Source organism: Trichomonas vaginalis, chromosome III (assembly GCF_026262505.1).
Source record: "Trichomonas vaginalis G3 chromosome III, whole genome shotgun sequence".
NCBI lineage: Eukaryota > Parabasalia > Trichomonadida > Trichomonadidae > Trichomonas > Trichomonas vaginalis.
This window is the reverse complement of record NC_067205.1, coordinates 27,194,853-27,214,987: the sequence shown is the minus strand read 5'-3', so window position 1 is coordinate 27,214,987 and position 20,135 is coordinate 27,194,853. Positions and strand designations below refer to the sequence as shown.

The 20,135-nt window shown below is 31.0% G+C and overlaps 6 protein-coding genes across 6 annotated transcripts, besides 1 other annotated feature; 4 read left to right on the top strand and 2 right to left on the bottom strand.

Moving 5' to 3' along the window:
• Positions 1-3,510: 3,510 nt before the first annotated feature.
• Positions 3,511-5,031: a mobile genetic element.
• Positions 5,032-8,709: 3,678 nt separating this feature from the next.
• TVAGG3_0773170 (spermatogenesis-associated protein 17 family) lies at positions 8,710-9,562 on the top strand (the record flags this gene model as incomplete). The annotated part of the gene is made up of 1 exon (XM_001298097.1): positions 8,729-9,370. One exon carries the CDS (start codon positions 8,729-8,731, stop codon positions 9,368-9,370), a length of 642 nt encoding a protein of 213 aa, XP_001298098.1.
• A 1,046-nt stretch (positions 9,563-10,608) lies between these two features.
• TVAGG3_0773160 (transcription-initiator DNA-binding domain ibd family) lies at positions 10,609-11,488 on the top strand (the record flags this gene model as incomplete). Its single annotated transcript, XM_001298098.1, has 1 exon — positions 10,612-11,211. The coding sequence occupies one exon, from the start codon at positions 10,612-10,614 to the stop codon at positions 11,209-11,211; it is 600 nt and encodes a 199-aa protein (XP_001298099.1).
• Positions 11,489-11,624: 136 nt separating this feature from the next.
• Positions 11,625-12,955, bottom strand: TVAGG3_0773150 (uncharacterized protein; the record flags this gene model as incomplete). The annotated part of the gene is made up of 1 exon (XM_001298099.1): positions 11,625-12,755. The coding sequence occupies one exon, from the start codon at positions 12,753-12,755 to the stop codon at positions 11,625-11,627; it is 1,131 nt and encodes a 376-aa protein (XP_001298100.1).
• A 215-nt stretch (positions 12,956-13,170) lies between these two features.
• TVAGG3_0773140 (uncharacterized protein) lies at positions 13,171-14,317 on the bottom strand (the record flags this gene model as incomplete). The annotated part of the gene is made up of 1 exon (XM_001293352.2): positions 13,446-14,296. A coding segment is annotated over one exon (851 nt), but the record flags the coding sequence as incomplete, so codon positions are not given.
• Positions 14,318-14,686: 369 nt separating this feature from the next.
• Positions 14,687-15,364, top strand: TVAGG3_0773130 (uncharacterized protein; the record flags this gene model as incomplete). The annotated part of the gene is made up of 1 exon (XM_001293353.2): positions 14,687-15,364. The coding sequence occupies one exon, from the start codon at positions 14,687-14,689 to the stop codon at positions 15,362-15,364; it is 678 nt and encodes a 225-aa protein (XP_001293354.2).
• A 1,507-nt stretch (positions 15,365-16,871) lies between these two features.
• TVAGG3_0773120 (uncharacterized protein) lies at positions 16,872-19,491 on the top strand (the record flags this gene model as incomplete). The annotated part of the gene is made up of 1 exon (XM_051246040.1): positions 17,919-19,409. One exon carries the CDS (start codon positions 17,919-17,921, stop codon positions 19,407-19,409), a length of 1,491 nt encoding a protein of 496 aa, XP_051092627.1.
• Positions 19,492-20,135: the final 644 nt, after the last annotated feature.

Sequence of the window (20,135 nt, the reverse complement as noted above, 5' to 3'; positions counted from 1 at the left end):
TCGACAAAGCATATACGATGAAATCATAACAAAACATTTACGATGAAATCATAACAAAACATATACGATGAAGTTTCGACAAAGCATATACGATGAAATCATGACAAAACATTTACGAAGAAGCTTTGACAAAGTGTTTACGATGAAGTTTTGACAAAGTGTTTACGATGAAGTTTTGACAAAACATTTACGATGAAGTCATGACAAAACATTTACGAAGAAGTTTCGACAAAGTGTTTACGATGAAGTCATGACAAAACATTTACGAAGAAGTTTCGACAAAACATTTACGATGAAGTCATGACAAAACATTTACGTTTAGTTTACGAAGAAGTTTCGACAAAGCATATACGATGAAATCATAACAAAACATTTACGATGAAATCATAACAAAACATATACGATGAAGTTTCGACAAAGCATATACGATGAAATCATGACAAAACATTTACGAAGAAGCTTTGACAAAGTGTTTACGATGAAGTTTTGACAAAGTGTTTACGATGAAGTTTTGACAAAACATTTACGATGAAGTCATGACAAAACATTTACGAAGAAGTTTCGACAAAGTGTTTACGATGAAGTCATGACAAAACATTTACGAAGAAGTTTCGACAAAGCATTTACGAAGAAGTTTTGACAAAACATATACGATGAAGTTTCGACAAAGTGTTTACGATGAAGTTTCGACAAAGTGTTTACCATGAAGTCATGACAAAACATATACGAAGAAGTCATGACAAAACATTTACGAAGAAGTCATGACAAAACATTTACGTTTAGTTTCCGATGAAGTTTTGACAAAGTGTTTACGATGAAGTTTTGACAAAGTGTTTACGATGAAGTTTTGACAAAACATTTACGAAGAAGTCATGACAAAACATTTACGTTTAGTTTCCGATGAAGTTTTGACAAAGTGTTTACGATGAAGTTTTGACAAAACATTTACGAAGAAATCATGACAAAACATATACGATGAAGTTTTGACAAAGTGTTTACGATGAAGTTTTGACAAAACATATACGATGAAGTCATGACAAAACATATACGAAGAAGTTTCGATGAAATCTTGACAAAACATTTACGATGAAATCTTGACAAAACATTTGAAATCTTGACAAAGTCATAACAAAACATATACGATGAAGTCATGACAAAACATTTACGTTTAGTTTACGAAGAAGTTTCGACAAAGCATATACGATGAAATCATAACAAAACATTTACGATGAAATCATAACAAAACATATACGATGAAGTTTCGACAAAGCATATACGATGAAATCATGACAAAACATTTACGAAGAAGCTTTGACAAAGTGTTTACGATGAAGTTTTGACAAAGTTTTACGATGAAGTTGCATTTACGATGTCATGACAAAACATTTACGAAGAAGTTTCGACAAAGTGTTTACGATGAAGTCATGACAAAACATTTACGAAGAAGTTTCGACAAAACATTTACGATGAAGTCATGACAAACATTTACGTTTAGTTTACGAAGAAGTTTCGACAAAGTGTTTACGATGAAGTCATGACAAAACATATACGAAGAAGTCATGACAAAAAATTTACGAAGAAGTCATGACAAAACATATACGAAATCATTAATGAAAACATTAACGTAAACATTTACGATAAAATTTATTTCCTGGACTGTTGTCAAAATGTCATGTTGTCAGTAATTTTAAGAGAAGTTAAATAACCTGGTGACACATGGTGACGTGGTGACACTGAAAACATTTACGTTTAAGTTCGATGAAGTCATAACAAAGCATTTACGATGAAATCATGACAAAACATATACGATGAAATCATGACAAAAAATTTACGATGAAGTCATGTCAAAACATATACGAAATCATTAATGAAAACATTAACGTAAACATTTACGATAAAATTTATTTCCTGGACTGTTGTCAAAATGTCATGTTGTCAGTAATTTTAAGAGAAGTTAAATAACCTGGTGACACATGGTGACGTGGTGACACTGAAAACATTTACGTTTAAGTTCGATGAAGTCATAACAAAGCATTTACGATGAAATCATGACAAAACATATACGAAGAAATCATGACAAAACATTTACGTTTAGTTTCGATGAAGTTAGTGTCTATGTTATACAGTAATGTTAGTCATGAATGTTTGTCCTAAGTGTTGGCGTTAGTGTTGAAAAATAATGTTTGTCCTACATGAAGCCGTACAAGCGTTTGAATTTGTTTATGAATAAAATTACACTCTTGTTTTCTGTATCTATCATACAAACATAAGCAGCACCTGTTTTTGTAAAGTTTATATGAAGTTTTCGATAGTTAAGACCTGTATAATAATAGAATGCGTCTTCATTCTCAACATAGTAGTAGAACTCAAACGAATGCTTACCATAATCTGTTATTTCAACAGCTTCGTCAGATATTTCATCAACGAACTCATAAACTATATCGCCATACTTGCTTTTATTTCTATTGTTTTCAGATCTAGAACACCAACGAAGGTTTGAGATTCTGTTGTCCGTTCTATCATGATTTATATGGTCTATTTCTTTCAAATTGTTTGGATTTTCAATCCACTGTTCTGCAATAATTCTATGCTTTAAATGTTTTGTTGTTTAAACTAAGCACAATATAACCATAATTATTTAAGCATTCACTCATAATATGTTTGTCTTTCTTTCGACAATAGAAAGGATATGTCGTACAAATCTCATAATCTTCATGATTTCTCAATGTTTCCCATTGAGTTTGTTCCCCACTAACGTTCTCATTGACGTCTTCAATATCTTCTTCCTCACTGAACTCGTCAATATTTTCACTAGCTCCTTCTGTAATGTTTTCATCGGCATTGTCATTGACTTCTTCTGTAATGTTAGATGTTGTTGTTTCGCTCATGTTCTTTCACTAATGTTAAAAAGTTATGTTGTACGAATTTTGAACAGAATTTAGAGCAGTTATGAAACAATGAAGTATTTTTACGCTATTGAAAGGAACTATGAGAGTGAAGTACATGACAGCAATGACAAAAGGAACTAATATCAAACCTAATGAAATCGCTCACGAGGACATAGAGCTTAACAAGTATTTTGTGGAGTATCTTATAAGTGAAGAGTATGTAAGACCTTACTTCATGTTTGACAGCATGAATGAGGATGTTATTTCATGGTTAAAGAATATAAGCAATGTTTTCGGTAAGTACGTCATAGATGACAAAGGTCTTGTTGTATTTTATGAGACAGCAATACGAACACAGGAACTAATGGATATTATGCACTCAACAGCAAAGAAAGGATTTAGTACTATTGGCATGAATGAACATTGCAGGAATGACATATACAACCTATGCTCACGAAAGCCTTACACAAAAGCAATACAAATGATAGAACATAAGCGTCTAAGGTCAGCAAATGAAATCATTACTGTCAGTGGTTATGAAAGAACTGTTAGCAAAGATGAGTGGAAACAGCTATTCATATTAAGGAAGGACGTTGCTGAACTAGTTAAACCTGTTGCACAAACATTGTTTCAGATAAGACCAGCAATGACTAAGAACCCTTTGACCTTAGTCAATGAGACCATAGAGGTTGAAGATAATGACATGAAAGAACTAGGAATGAATGAGAGAAGTTGTGAAGGATGTTTGAGTCAAAACACATGTTTCTTCAGAGCTGTTAAGAAACTTAGTAAAGAACGACAGAAATATTTTATAGAGAAGTATTGCAAAGGACATGTAAATGAATTGCTTGAAATAGAACTTAGAGACACTTTCACACTAAAGAACTTGAGGAGAAATAAGTACATGAGTGAAGAAGGTATTGACATAGCTAGTGTTATAAATGACTTAAGAAGATGTGTTGTCGTTATTGACGGAGCACGTATGACATATCTAGTGAAAGATTATGATGGAATACGAGACACAACAACACTTGTGTCAGTAGATAGCAAGGAATTCAATAAGCTCATGAAGAGTGTTTATGTAGGACGTATTGAAGAGAAGGATGTGAACGCACTGATGATTTATGAAGCGGGTCAGAACAAGAACTATCTTATGAAGTCAGGCATGAGATTCTTTGACAAAAGAGATGACATTTACAGCTATTTCAGAGGATATGAGTATGAGGTACTGAATGAAGTAGATGAAAGCATTATTGAAGGATATTTGAAACATGTTCACGATGTCATATGTAATGAGGATGAAGAGCTTTATGAGTATGTTTTGAACTGGTTCGCCTACATCATTCAAAATCCTTGTGGAAAGACTGGAACAGTACTTTTGTTAATAGGAAAGCAAGGAACTGGTAAGAATGTACTTAGTAATGTTCTATGCGAGCTCATTAGCAAGTACGCCAACAATAATATAACGGCAATAGAGAATGTGGTTGGTAGATTCGATGCTGCTATTGAGAACATGAAGCTCATCGTATGCAATGAACTAAGCTCATGCGATACGTCTAAGGTCATGAACCACGACGCACTAAAGTCAATAGTAACAGAGACTCAGTTGGACTTAAATCAGAAGTGTCAGCCAGTAAGAAAGATAGAGAATGTTTGTAATATCATCATGATATCTAACAACTTCAACTCAGTAAAGATTGACAAAGACGACAGAAGATTTGTTGTCATTGACGTAAGCAGCAGATACAAAGGAAATTACGAATATTTCTCAAATCTCATTGAAAGCTTTAATGAAGAGTTTTATTCAAACTTACTGACGTACTTCATGAAGAAAGATTTAAGTGAATTTGATGTAAGGAAGATACCATTCACCAGGGCTAAACAAGAACTCATCGAAATGAACAAAACACCTTACCAAATGTTTTACGAGGAGTTCTATGAAAAGTTTGTATCCGGATGGAATTGTACAGAGTGCTACAGAAGATATAAAGAATTTGCGAAGGAGAATGAATTCTTTGCATGTAGTTCAAATGTATTTGGCGGCAAGATGAGAGAATTTGTGAAGAGAAGTAGAAAGCGAGACGGTTCTGCAAGAAGTTATATTTACGAAGCAAGTATGATATTAGAAGGTCGTGGAAAGAAAGAAACAGTGAATTATGAGGAAGTGCTTGAAAAATTCATGGAGTACATGGGAAGCAATATAACATACAACAAAGACATATACAGTGAGTTTAAGTACTACTGTGAACAGCATGAGATTGAAGTAATGAGTAAAGGAGACTTTGAAACGCTTATGAAAGACAGTAAGGAGGTCGTTCATGAGAACAGTGTTGAAATAGTTCATGAGAACAGTGAGGAGGTCATACATGAATGCAATGATGAAATAGTTCACGATGTAGTTCGTGAAGAAGCCATTGCAACAAAGAATGTTATAAAGGATTTCATAGAACTTAACAAGGAGGAGTTTAAAGAAGGCTATGAAGTGAAAAGATATGAAGAAGATTTCTTGGCGTATTTGAAGAAAAAGAGACTAAAGCCAATGGCTCAAAATAAGTTTCAATCGATGTTTGAAAAGAAACGTTTGAGCTATGGTGGTGTAAGAAGCACATATTACTTTGTTAAGAAGTGAGGACATTTATTTTTGTCGTTAGTGTTGGAGTTTGTGTTTGTTGTTAGTGTTTGTCATTTGTGCTGAAGTTAGTACTTGTCGTTAGTGTTGGAGTTCGTGTTTGTTGTTAGTGTTTGTCATTTGTGCTGAAGTTAGTACTTGATGTTAGTGTTGGAGTTTGTGTTTGTTGTTAGTGAGAGAATAAATTAAATCATGAACTTTGCCATGGTCTCTGTCCCTAGTAGTTTTCATTAAGTTCTGGAAATAATGAAAGTCATAAACTTTGCCATGGTCTCTGTCCCTAGTAGTTTTCATTATCTCACAGAGTTAATGAAAGTCATACTTTCTATCAGATGAAGCATGCAGATGAACATAACGAAAGTTAGTGAGTTTGCCACGAGTTATGAATAAAATATTGGCATATTAGATGAGATAGCTGATGAAACAGATGAAGATAAATTAAATCTTGGACTTTGCCACACTCTGTCCCTAGTTCCTCAAAATCCTTGACAACGTTGCTTAGAAATTTTGGTTCAAAACCTCATCTGATTTTAATCTGCTATGCTACCTGTTAAGTTTCGCGAGATTATAAATGTCATGGAGTTATATAAAAAGGAGGGACAGCTAGGGACACTGGAAGTACTTGTAAGGCTATCTGTTAAGATTGCATGAAATACTAAAAAGTCATGAAATCCATTATCGCTGTGCTAGCTTCACCTTAGAGTAAAATGACGACTAAAGTCACTGAAGCAATGAAACAAAAGTTTTTGGTAGAATACATTAAATCAGGAGCGGTTCCAGAAGGTTTTTACGTTCATACTATGAAGGATGGTAGAGTTCAGTTTAGAAAGATAAAGCAACCATTAGATAGAGAAGGAATTTTGAGAAAGATTAAACTTCATGAGGACAACATTGCTAAACTTAGGAAGAAGTTAGAAGAGTTGGAGAAAGGAAGAGAGTTATAAAGCAATGAATTCAACAGGGTGAAAAAACAGGTGAAAAAAGAGGTGAGATTTCACCACTTCACCTAAACATTATTTTTGTGCTATTTTTCATACGTGTGAGGGTGGTGATATCATTAATTTTTAAGTTTATTTTTTATTTTATTTTTATATAAATGACGAAAACTATTGAGATAACAAACTACAACGGTCATGAGTTCAAGAATTTGTTCTTCGTTCCTCGTGAAAATACATTCTATCAGATACGAGGGAGAAAGGGTAAATTTAGTTGAGCGTTTACGACAACAAACATAATGGGAGATATATAAAAGCAATAGATACAAACGGTAAGCGTGTTTCATTAGCTTTGTCAAAACTTACATACATTTATTTTGACAGTGATTTTGACTCTGACGATTGGAGTGACAGCAGCGATACTGAAGAATATGAACTATTGTGTGAAGCACAGCAATGGGAAGCGCTGCAATACTTTTGTAAATGAGAACATTAGTGGGAACGTTAGTGAGAACGTTTATTTTTTCATTAGTGAAGTCGTTAGCGAAAATGTTAGTGAGGTGAAGTGGTTGGCGGCTTTGTAAATATTTAAGGTTAAGTTAGTGTTGTCGTTTGTGTTGTAAAATATACGTTAGCGGTTTTGTAAAGTGTCAAACCGTTATCTTGGATAAGGTGGAACGCAGTGCCGCCGTACCCAAGTTATGTATACTAACTCAATTTTCTCATGATGATTTAAAGCGTGTCTTTCAAGCCTGGATCGATCGCTGCGAACGCGTGATTGAATCCAATGGTGATTATATTTAAATAAACTTTATATATATGTAACTTGTTTATTTCTATTCGCAGTATTCAGGTTTGTGCTAAACACACCTTTGGACACCCTATAGTTTTAAGATTCTTATTCATGAATGTCCTAGTTCCAATTGTTGTTGTTTCTGGAGGAGCTGTTATTTCCAGGTTTACATCATTTTCGAAGAATTCAATTATGGTTGTTTTTTATTTGATAGTAGCATTTGTTTTTAGTAATTAAAGTTTGAATTCTGGTTTGAATCAATAACGAACTTATTACACCCATAGAAAACAGATTCTCCAATATTTGTAAGAGTTAAAGGAAATTCAATTCTTGCAAGAGAAATGCAATTATAAAAGGAATTATTATAAATTTTTATTGTCGCTTTAGATAATGTAACATTTTTCAACTACTTCAATGATCACAACTTTTTCAGGAAGAACAATATCAACAAGATTTGATTCGACGAAACAGTATGCTCCAATTGAATAAACATTTTCATGAAAGGCAATGCTAGAAATATACAATTTCCAAATTATGTAGTCCCATTTCTTCTAATAAAACTTGGGACTACATAATTTCCTGTATACTTAGAAGTGACATAATTTAAAGTATCATTATTTGTTCCAACAAAAATTGAAAATTTATCTGATTTAAAGTTGGGATTCTCGGAATCAATTAATATTTCATTTAGAAAAACTTTGTGAAGGCATGTACCTGATAATGAATTAACATTTTTTGGAATGAAAATAGATGTTCATTTAGAACCAGCGAATGCTTCGGATCCAATTAATTCTAATTGAGATTCAGGATTAATTGTAATTGAGGAAAGAGATCCAGTAAATACACCTCCATCTTGTGGAGTCCATCCATAAATCTTCACTATAGAATTGGGCAAAGAAATTGATTCCAAACTACATCATCCTAAACATCCACCCCAAATTTCTCTCAGGTTAGGGGGAAGTGTTATTGATTGCAGCTTTTGACATAGTCTAAATATAGAATTATTCAGATATGTGAATAAGGTGCAATATTACATATCGACGGTTTCTAATGCAGATCGATAGAAACAGAAACTGCAAATGATTTGGACTTTGGCTGCAGGAAAAAATGATAACGATCTTATGTTATCTCTGCATTTTGGGAATGGTCCACCAACATTGTTTGATGTAGTCACAAATGAAATGACTTCTTTTGGAATAATGAGATCTCCGCTAAAATCATCAGGTGCACGAATGAGAATAGTTCCATAATCACTATACTCAATACCATTTTGAACATATGGTATAAAAAGTATCAATGAATCAATAAAAATTCATTAAAAAAAAGTTAAGTTATAACTATGTAAATTTTGAATAGAACTGATGATGAAATTTTATTTGTAATTCTGCTCACAAAATAAAGATTTTTTTAATTGTGGATGCATGCTTCACGCCGATAAATGTAAAAAATTGTAACGAATCTCACAAAAAATATTTTAAGAAAAATGACTGCTTTTGGACGTTTATTTCGGGGACGAAATAGTATCATTGATCTTTATTTCAAAGAAATAGATGAAGCAGAAGAAAATTGCGAGAAAGAGTTTAACGCAGCAGTAAAAATTCAAAAAATATGGCGTGATTACTTCCAGAGACGCAATTTAAGAAGACTACACGAAAAAGCTACTTTAATACAAAGCTGTTGGAGACGACATATGGCTAAATTTTATGTTATGCAGCTTCGAGAAGAAAAATATTCAAATGAAAGAATGGATTTCTTTAATGAAATGGCATCAAAAATACAGAAACGTTGGAGAGGTTACTATACCAGAACACAGATCTTCGATTTTTACAAACATCAGAATTTCATTGTAGAACAAGCAATAAAGAACCAACAGATGGCCCAAATGCTAGATTCTTATTACGCAGAAACCAGCGAAATTCAAAATCAGAAAGATTTTAACAAAGATATTGAAACTCAGAGAAAATTTGCTTTGAATAACCATCATCTTGTTTCTACATTTACTATTCCATCTGTATTTAAGCCCAAACCATTTGTTAAGGATGAACCACAGGTTCCTTCCCTAGAACAATATATAAGATCGATAAATCGCCAAAAGATTGTTGTGCCGTCACTAACCCCACGTTAATGTTATAGATATTACTTAATAATTATATTAATATTTCATTTGTTTTGTATTTTCTTTGTTGAATTCGTAAATTCTTAATATATCGGATTTGATTGTCTTAATAAAATATAATTTCGATTTAACTCTTGAAGATGAGGTATATCATTGGATCTGATATTGTTATTGCCTAAATAATGAAATGTTCATTCATTTAAAATAAGACTCCCAAAGTATTATTCAGAAAATGATAAACGCTGCACATATATTTGCAGATTATTTGAAGATAGATGTGATAAGACGAATGATTTATTAAAGGATCTTTCCTTCATGGAATCTCTCGTTTCTTCGAAAAAATAAATCTTTCTTATATGTTTTGAATTTCTCATTCTCAAAGTTTGCAATAGTTATCTCAAAGTATTTTACAATCCTTTTGGAAGAGTTGACAGCTTGAATCTGATTTGATTTCTTTAAAATTCATATATGATGAATAGAATTTCATTGCCCATATTCTTGATAGTTTCATGAAGTGAATCGGATCACTTATATTTACCAAATAATCTTTTTGTGATGATAATAAAAAGGAAAAATAAATTGTGGACAAAGAAACAAAGACTGCCTCCTGCTTAGAACAACTCTTCAATTTAACTTAGTCTCTTTACAAGGTGATACAAGATAAAAATTTTAAAAAACTTTGTTCATTTTAGATTCTTCAAGGCATTCATTCTCAGATATCGTTGCTAAAATATCACAAAATTTAAAATCTGCAAGATTGCTCCCTCAATTTAAAACTGTTATTATGTCTTCAAAGATGCTACTTGATATTATTAAATATGTTTTATTGGGAGGTTTGAAAATCAAGCTCCTGAATTTCCTCATTATCTTTTCGCAAAGTATATGTACTCGATTAAAGTTTATCCGACTTATTACAAGTCTCATAATGATATTAAATTTGAGCTAAATCTCTTATTTCCCAAAAAATATTTCTAACGTTGAGCTCATTTCTAAGATAATTTTTGGGTTTGACCTTGATTAATTAGTAAATACAGATGCAATTAATGAATATGGTATAGTGAGTGTTTGTTGCCACTTTTGAATTTGAAAATTAATATGAATTTTATAATTTGATGGATAAATCAGTTGATCTCGCTCTCTATAGTGTTTGCGTTCAATATAACTATTTATTTTTGTGTCCAAACCTTATAATTTTTAGACGAGTTTTGCTAACCGTTTTTGAATAAAATTTGAAACAAAAAAAATTCGAAATGAGTAGATTCGTTATTCCTCCAGCCGAAAACATGCCGTTACATTGGGAAACACTGTCATCTTATGATGTCTCTGATTATTTAAAGCTTAGGGATTCTTTCCAAGAGAGAATTAAAAATAAGAAAAAAGGAGAGAGCCTGGAGTCATTCTCAGCTAATTTGAAAAAGATAGAAGAATATATTAATAGAGGTGAAGGAGACAGACCAAAGAGGGCTATGGTTTGCGGAATTGTTTTTGGCCAAAACAAAATTGCAATTAATATTCAACAGCTTAAGATATTGTTAGGAAAATGCAAATCTTCAATTAATGGCTCCCTCCAGCAATTAGGTTATACTTTACTCCCTCAAAAAGTTTCTATTGATCAAGATTTACTCGATAAGATGCCATTTTACTTAAATACAAAAGGAGAGTCCAAGAAATGGACTATCAGAGTAAAAAAATCGAATTCAAATAACGCAAACTTATCTTCAGAAATTTCTCGTAATATTGTGCATGAAGATCAAACTGAAGGTAACGCTACAGAAAATACATCAGACTCAGTTCCACATCCAATTAAATATAGGTCAAAAAATTCAGAAATAATTCCACTTGATTTTTAATTCTTTCTTTTCAATATAATTTAGCTACTATGATGATATTCAATTTCAATGGGGCTATTACTCATAGTACTAATTGTAATGAAATTGAAATTTTTAAATAAAAAATTAGTTATGTTTGTTATTAGTAATTTCTTTAACATGAGATACTTTTCATAGCAAAACTAATCAAATAGTAAGCCTCTTTCATTGATCAATACTTCTAAATTTACAAAAATCATCTAAACAAAACCCCAAAAAATAAGTAAACTGATTCATTTTGTTATCAATATTAATGTTCTTATTAAAGTTATAATGTACTAAGTGAAAAAGGAATAATTTTTGTAGATTATTAAAATTGGATTCAATATTGAAGTATTATTGAAGTTTATGATATTTCAGGCATATTTAAAACATTACATAATAACATTCTATATTTAGTCAACAAACAAAGATGAGCTTTTACGTCTATTAACTCTAGAAAATCCTCCGCCATATTTTGCATACAAAAGCTCGTTATACGGAAATAAATATTTATCGCAAAAAACTTTAAAATCTGGAATTGCTTCTAGTTCTTTCTTAAGGACCCTTTGGGTTTGTGCTTTCGTCACTAAGTCGCTGAGAAAAGAATATGACAAAGCAATTGTCGCATTTCTTTTTTCTGTTTGCGTGACAAAAATCATATAAGGAACAATTGATCTTATAACGATCGGATGCAATTCTGGAATATCAAGAGCGTTTTTAAGTAGTCTACAAATAGAAACAATTAAATTTGTGCAATCTTGATATTTCTCCATTAAAACTATGCTAAAATCAAAAATTCTTTTATCATTATATATTGGTGCAACAGATGTATCGAATTTAATATATTTTCCAACGAAATCAAACGTGAATATGTTTGACATATTCAATTTTTGCTGCATTTGTTCTACTATATCGAAAGCTTGCTCTAAAACAAAACTTAATGTTGAATATGTAGTTTCTGATATCAATCCTGTTAAGCAACGCCAGATTTGTGCTTGCATATACTGATCTTCTTCATGAATGTAAGTAATAACTGAAAGACAAATTTCTGGTATCTTAAATGAAGGAGCGAGAACATTATTTCCGCTGCTCATTCGTATTAATCGAATTAATTGACAAATCGATTCTTTGTTGCTTGCTGTTTGCAGAGATTTATTTACACACTCAGATAGACTAGCTTCAACAAGAAATGATTGTATTTGAGTGCAAGGAGAATTGAAATCGCAAATTGATTGAAACATTTCAGCACAACCACCAACATAGATATACTGTAGGAGTTGTATGATGATTCCGCATGTTTCAAGGCAATCATTTGGAAAATTTCTGATAGAATATAAAATTAAAGACGACAATCGACTGATAACTTTATCTGGAGCGGGACTTTTGATAAATATATTTGTTGCTTTGGATAATAATGCGTAATTAAATGTTGTTGGATTGATAATACCTATATCTAATTTCGAAAACAAGAGAAATGCTTTAGAAGCTAATGCATCATCCTCTGAATAGAAACATATTTCCATCGCTTCTTCAATGCGGTTCATAAAACTGAAGTTAGAAATAAATAGTACAATTTTGTTGCATCTTGATCGTTATTGCGAAATAATGAGAGCATAGGCGGATCTTTGAGTAGATCAATGAGCTTTGCTGAAGAACTATTAAAGAACTGAGAAGCTCTCTGTAACGTATCCATATCCAAAATCATTTTCTAAAGTAATTAATTTAACTTTCAAAGCAATTTTATTATTTTGATACAATACTGATTTTAAACTAAATAATGATCTACCTCAATCTATCGGAATCATTGAATTATTAGAATTTGAGTTTTATTCATGACTGAGTTGTGAGTCAATGCATTGCCTATTTCAATACTAAACATATGTAAAATGATCATTACTTGAAGGGATATAAAAAATTATTGCATGAAATTACATGATAAATTAGATAAATATGCTTAAAGAATCATGTAGAGCAATATGGATGAATAATACATGATAAAATTTACTAATATAGAAATACAAACAAATACAAACAAAAACTAATATAAAGATGGCTGTAAAAACATAATGTCGGATTGTGTCAAGTTATTTTGACGTAAATATTCCGACATTAATTCCTCATTAAGCATTTTTTCCTGAAATCTTAAATCTTCATACGAAGGAAGGTCTCTTTCTTTAATAATTGGCTGCAGTTCATTCAAATGATCCGAAATTTTCTGAATAATTTCAAATGACTCATTAAATTCTTCATTTTCGTGTTCTGTAAGCATTGTAATGTTGTGAGTAGGCGCAACCTTTATTCTTTCTGTTTTCTTCCTTGTCATTTCAATATCATGGTCTAAATCAATTATTTGAGACTCCAATAAATTAATTGCTTCTTTCCTTTGTTTAGACTGAGCAATTCTACCTTTTAAATCTTTGTAAAATGATTTTCGTTGTTTATTTAGCTCTTTTATCGTATCTTGTAGTTGTAAACAACATTCTTGATAAATTTTACTTCTTTGATCGATTTTCTTATTCAAATTTTGTAGAACTAGCGTTCTTTCTTCGTAACTAGTATTGTTATCAACAAAATTTGCTGATGCCATTAAAATTTTAAAAGGAATTAATTCAGAACTGTCAAAAACCTTTCGAAAGCAAGTAGCTATTTTAAGTAGTGGTAACTTAAGCTCGTTTTCTATTTCGATTTTGATTTTTTTAACGAAAGATTCGACAAATGTATCAAATTGTGGTTCATAGTTCATTGCTGATTGAATATATCGTGTAACTTCGAACATTACCTGTCTTATTTGAGTTTCTAAATACATATTTGTTCTGAATATAATATCTTCTGGTGCAAAAGATGTTTTTGGAATTGTTGGTATGGTAGTTGGTAATTTTTCCAGAGGAGTTAAGGGAAGGACATCTTGCATGTCAATAAAATTTTGCATTTTCGGTAATTTTCTTGGTTTTCGAGAACTAATTTTATTTGGTACTGGAGATAATGTCAGATCAAGTAATTGTTCATCAAGAGAATCAAATGCCTCATCTTCATCAAAATTATCTCCTTTTAAACCAGTAGGACCTTGAGATGAGGATCGTTTCATGATAAAAAAAATCAATAAAAAAATCAAAAAATGGAATTGTGAGAAAAGCGATTTTTTTTACATGATAGGCGAGAATCTAGCAATCCAAATTTAGGTAACATGGAATGGTTTTATGAGAGCTGTTATAAAGGATTTGAAAGACATTTTAAACTACCTTTACTTTCGTCCTTCAAAGATGTTGTAATAAGATTATATCAAAAGTGGATTCACATAAATTTCTCAAAGCAGCATTTATGAAATAGTTATAATCTATGAAACTTTATTTGAAATTAAAAATTTCAGTGAGCAATTTTGCGGTTTTTTAAAATTTTGGTTTTTCAGATAAAAAAAAGTAAGCATTAAATGCACTATAAGAAGGATCAATACATGTTTCATTTCGGTGAATCGGAGATGAACAAGGATTCTATGCTTAGATACAATCCAGATCCAAAAGATAATAGAACAGAAACAATTGATGTTCCATGGAAAGTTGTAAAATACATGTTAGAATTAAAAAGAATAGATTTCGATTGCTACTATACGAATAATGAAGATGACCCGTATGGAAAAGAAATTAAATTACACTATTATGCAGCTTTATATTATGATTCTGGAGCAAATCCTCTCGTTCTTGATTGCATGTATCGAGAAGCTCATTGGAACTTCTTCTTCCCTTTGAGATTCTCATCATACGGAAGAGCACTATATTTTTTTCTCATATTCACAGGAAGACTAACAGTAAGATATGAATGGCTCAATTCACTCCGAAATACGATCAAAATGCTTAGAAAGAATATTGGGAAGGGTTTCCTACTCGATTTGAAAGAAGACTTTGATGATGTTCAAAGAGGACTGAAAAACATAAGGAAACATATTCCAAAAGTCGACAACTATCCCAAAGGAACACTAATCTTCAATCAATGGGAATATGATTACTGTTATGAAAAACACTTAGAGATTTACAATAGGGTTCGTACACGTCAACCCTATATTTTGGATATGGATTCAAAGGTAACAGTTATCAATAGAGTAATTGTCGAAGTTACGGATGATACAGATACCGAGAAACAGGAAGTCAAATCAATATGATTAAAAACTTATTATAAATCTGAATATAAATATTTTGTATACTGATTTTTGCTTGTTACTTATCATTTAATTCATAGTCATATATTAAAATCTGTAAAATTTCATAATTTGAGAGTCAGGAAGTCAACACAATCGATAATATACATCACCAAATCATGTTAACTTTGAATACTAAATTTTGTTGACTGCCTAATATTTCCAAATTTATTTCTTCTGATTTTATAAAAAAAAATCATTGTTGAACATATATACTTGCGTTTAAAATATCATACATCATAATTTTATTCAAACAAACAAACATATAAAAATAAAAATTGAAAAATTAGAAATTAATGCGTTACTTTTTCCTTAAACTTTTGAAAAGAATCAAAGCAAAAGATTTTTGATTATTTTGATATTCAAAATTTTTGGAATTGAAAATTTGAAAATAATTTTGAAATAATAATAATAAATAAATAAAAAAAGAATGAATAATAACTTTCTATTCATATTGTTCAGATGAATAAGATACTTCATCTGAGAAGTCAGAAGAGATGGCCTCACCAATTGCATTATCAGAAAATTCTCCAAGATTCATTGGTTCTTCGTAAATGTCCTTAAGAAACACCTCTTTGTTTGAATGCATGTACTCCATCACAATGGAAAGAGTGTTCACAAGTCCGAACTGGAAAATACCTGAAAACAAAGACTCTCTGACTGAATTCTCGGCCTGAAGAACAGAAAAAATAGAAATTCCGATGGAAACAAACAAAACAATAGTTCTATATGGTGGATTAACCTAATACCTGGGTCTCCTGCAAAATGTTGGATGTTGACAATCATATAATAACAAAAAAGACAAAAATAAATGAAACTAATAAAAGTATTCAAATATTCTAAGTCGAAAGCAAGGGAACCAAGCTGGTCTGGGATATCGCAAGGATAGTGCACGAGAAAGTTGATCGATGAAAGAAAGAATGTTGTACCGAAATAGATGAAAGGAAGGTAAATCATTGTTTGTGTTAACTTTTGATCGAAAGTACGAGAAATAAGGAACATGGATACAAAGAATAGTACTGGGCCATATATGTCCGAAAAGATTATGTCTAAGTAAACTGTGAGAGGAGTTGGTTTGTAAAAATTTAAAATTGATAAAGGCTGATCATAGAAAATTGTAGCTAAATTCAGTAGGGAGCATGCTTTTTGTTCTATTGTGGTAGCAGTTTTGCGGAAAAATCGTACAATAATAAGAATTAATAAAATTATTGGGAAATTTATCCGAATCCAGATCATAAGCAATGTAAAAGATGTGTTTTCGTATGCATATAATATGTCGATTTCTTTAATCTCGGGAGTATTAGAAACACTACCGACAAACTCGATTTCTGAGTAATCTAGAATTTTATCAACAAAGATTAACTGGATAAAATCGCTCTTTTTCGACGAAAAAGAAGGAAATATGTGTCTTGTATTTAAAATTCTGTAAATATGCATATTTGAAGAGTACTATTACCAACAAAATTTATTGATGAAATTAAAGCTTTGAAAGGAATTAATTCAAAATTTGGTACTGGAGATAATGTCAGATCAAGTAATTGTTCATCAAGAGAATCAAATGCCTCATCTTCATCAAAATTATCTCCTTTTAAACCAGTGGGACCTTGAGATGAGGATCGTTTCATGATAAAAAAAATGGCAGAATTTTACAATCCTATGAAGTAATGTGTTCAATTAGTGTACTATTGTCTATACATTTAGAGAAGTTTATTAAATGTGAAAAAAAGACATGAAAAAATAATCGAAAAATTAAAATTAAGCAGTTAAGAAGTAAAATGTATCGAATCATTAAATAATGCATATAGTGAATGTAAGTCAATGCTTTAAAACATATTTTAATTAGATGTATTTTTCATAGAAAAAAATGCATCAAATTTGAATTGAAAATTATTTAGATTAAATAATGCAGCAGCAAGTAACTACATTCGCAGAGGCCATAGCAAAGCTTACTGGAATCACGGAAAAAGAAGTCATGGAAACATTTAATATCGAAACTCTTCAATTGACAGAAGATATTAAACATATTTGCAATATATGGCTATCTCAGAAAGATGAAAAGGCTAAAATAGAGGATTCAATTCCAACATTTGAGAAATTAAGCCCAATTCAGAGCTCTCCTGGCAAAGAAGTAAGAAAATTTACAATTGAAGATTTAGCGTTAGCTTTTATAGAGATTTGCTGCACAAACGAAGGCAAGAATCGAATAATTGAAATTGTTCGAAGCATGAAAATCATTAATTTGATACTCAAAAAACAAATTAAAATTAACTTTGAAATTTCAGGAGCACGAACTCAATTTTGCTTTGATAAGACCTTCAAAAATCCTCCTACAATCAAGTTTAGTGAAAAATTGCTTGAATTCAGAAGTTTCCCCATTTTTGTAGAAAATGGTGTATCTACTGCCGTATTCATACCTGCTTTCTCTTTCGGTCATGAAGATGGACACATAATACATTTCTTAGAGGCAGGTCTTGATAGTTTTATCGAAAAATTGTTGGCGTCATGCAGATTTTTTAGGATGGTAGGACCATGGATCATGCTGACTGAAAGAGCATTAGCTAGTAAGGCAAATGTCATCGATTACTTTGAAAAGGCTTATCAAGATTTGCACTATATTAGAGAGGTTAGGAAATATCTGATTGAAAACGACCTCGATGATGATGCTAGAAAAAAGCTCGAAAAAGAATTAAAAGATGTTGCTGAGAATTACTTTCCTAAACAAGAGAAAGATATGATTTCATCTGTAATTACCATCAGCGACGGTTTAAAATTATTCCGAGAAATTTTTGATGAAGGAAATTACACTGAATTGATCAACATGTTGGATGGATTGAGCATGATATTATCATCTGACACATTAATTGCGAGTGATGAATTCCTCATCAATTATTCTATTCAAAGTTTCAATATATCAGTTTTCAAAAGAGACAAATCCTTTTCTGATGTAGCTCTTTATCGCGAATTGCTCGAGTTTCATCCAAGCATTAAAAAAGAGTTTCCTTTCGAAGTTAAAGATGATACAGTTTTCATTCGCGCTAGTCACCTTTCAGATGAAGCATTGAAGTTTAATTGGAAACATTTGGAAAAAAATCAGTCAGTTTTTGCAAACCTGATGTTAGCTCTCCTTTCAAGATGTGGCTCTGATATTCACCTTCCAATTATGAATGGTAAAATCCCACTAATTAAATTCGAATGTGAATACAAAGATGAAGTTCAAAAAATCAATTTACAAAAGACTGAATTGAGCAATATGACCAGAAGTGAATGCGTTGCATTCATTACTAATCAACTGTTTGGAGGTGATAGCAATAAAGCTAACTTTTTTAATTCTGGAGCAGCCACAGAATTTTTCCAAATTATATACCCGGATATGAACGATTTTTATCTCTTATTCATTGATTCTAGAATTGACGACATCAAGGCGCACTTTGAATCCAAAGAAAAGTCCGAATTAATTCCTCCAGAGGAATTCGAAAAAATAATAACTTCTCCTTCCAATATTGAAACACTCCTGAATCAATCAGGAACTCCTAATTCTAACCTGGTTGCTCAAGGATCATCAATGAATTCTAAAGATTACTCATTGTCATCATCTTGTGAAGAAGAACAAAAAGAACCAGAAGATATTAATGATTTCCTCAAAACTTTTGGCAAAGATAAATCTAAAGATTATCTTGTAAAAAAGCCAAAAATAACTGCTCTTGATGAAGTCAAATTAAGAATTGATGCAATTAAAAATCACGAACTCTCTGAAAAAATTGATATAGAGTTGTGCTATAAAGGTTTCATTGTTTCTTTCCAATGCGATAGAAATACATCAAAAGAGAAAATTGTTGGAGAAGCTAAGAGACGTTTTATATCATTACAAAACATTCAAGATGACTACATAATCTTTTCTATTCCTGGGTTATCAACTTCAATTAATAACGCTGATTTAATTGATTTCTTAAAAACAAAGAGTTATTTAAAGCTCAATGTCCACATTAGAAAGCCGAGCTATATAAATTAAAAGTGGATATTGATCGCTAGGAATATTTATTTGAAGCATAATCCTAGGGGAAAGATGTAAATTTTATTTTAACGAACTAAATTATATTATAATCGTAATATTTTCATGAATAAAACTTTTTATCACCTAATAATCAATTCCACTGAATATATGCATATATGCATATGTCTATATAAAAAAATTAAGTGATCAATACATAAATCAATTTGAAGTGAATAGTATTCCAATATTCTATGAACATCATAATATATTAGTACTCGGTGAAAAAAAATTATTGGTTGAATGATTTTTTGTTCAATAAGCTTATATTATTTCACATTCCAGAGTCTTTATTATAGCATTGAACATTTTTATGATATATTTGAACTATAATTGATGAATACAATAAGTAAAAGTTGTATTAATCCAAGAATTTTAACGATAAAATTTGAATATGCCAAAGATTTTTTTCCCCTCAAAGATGTTGTAATACGATCAGATTTACATAATAAAAAGTAGTTTCAAATAAATTTCTCTAAGCATTTATGAAAAAATTATAACATAAATGCAATTGAAAATTTCAGTGAGCAATTTTGCGGTTTTTATAAATTTTAGTTTTTCAGATAAACAAAAGTATTAAATGACTTATAAGAAGGACCAATACAAGTTTCATTTCGGTGAATCGGAGATGAACAAGGATTCTGTGCTTAGATACATTCCAGATCCTAGAAGTAAAAGAAGAAAAAA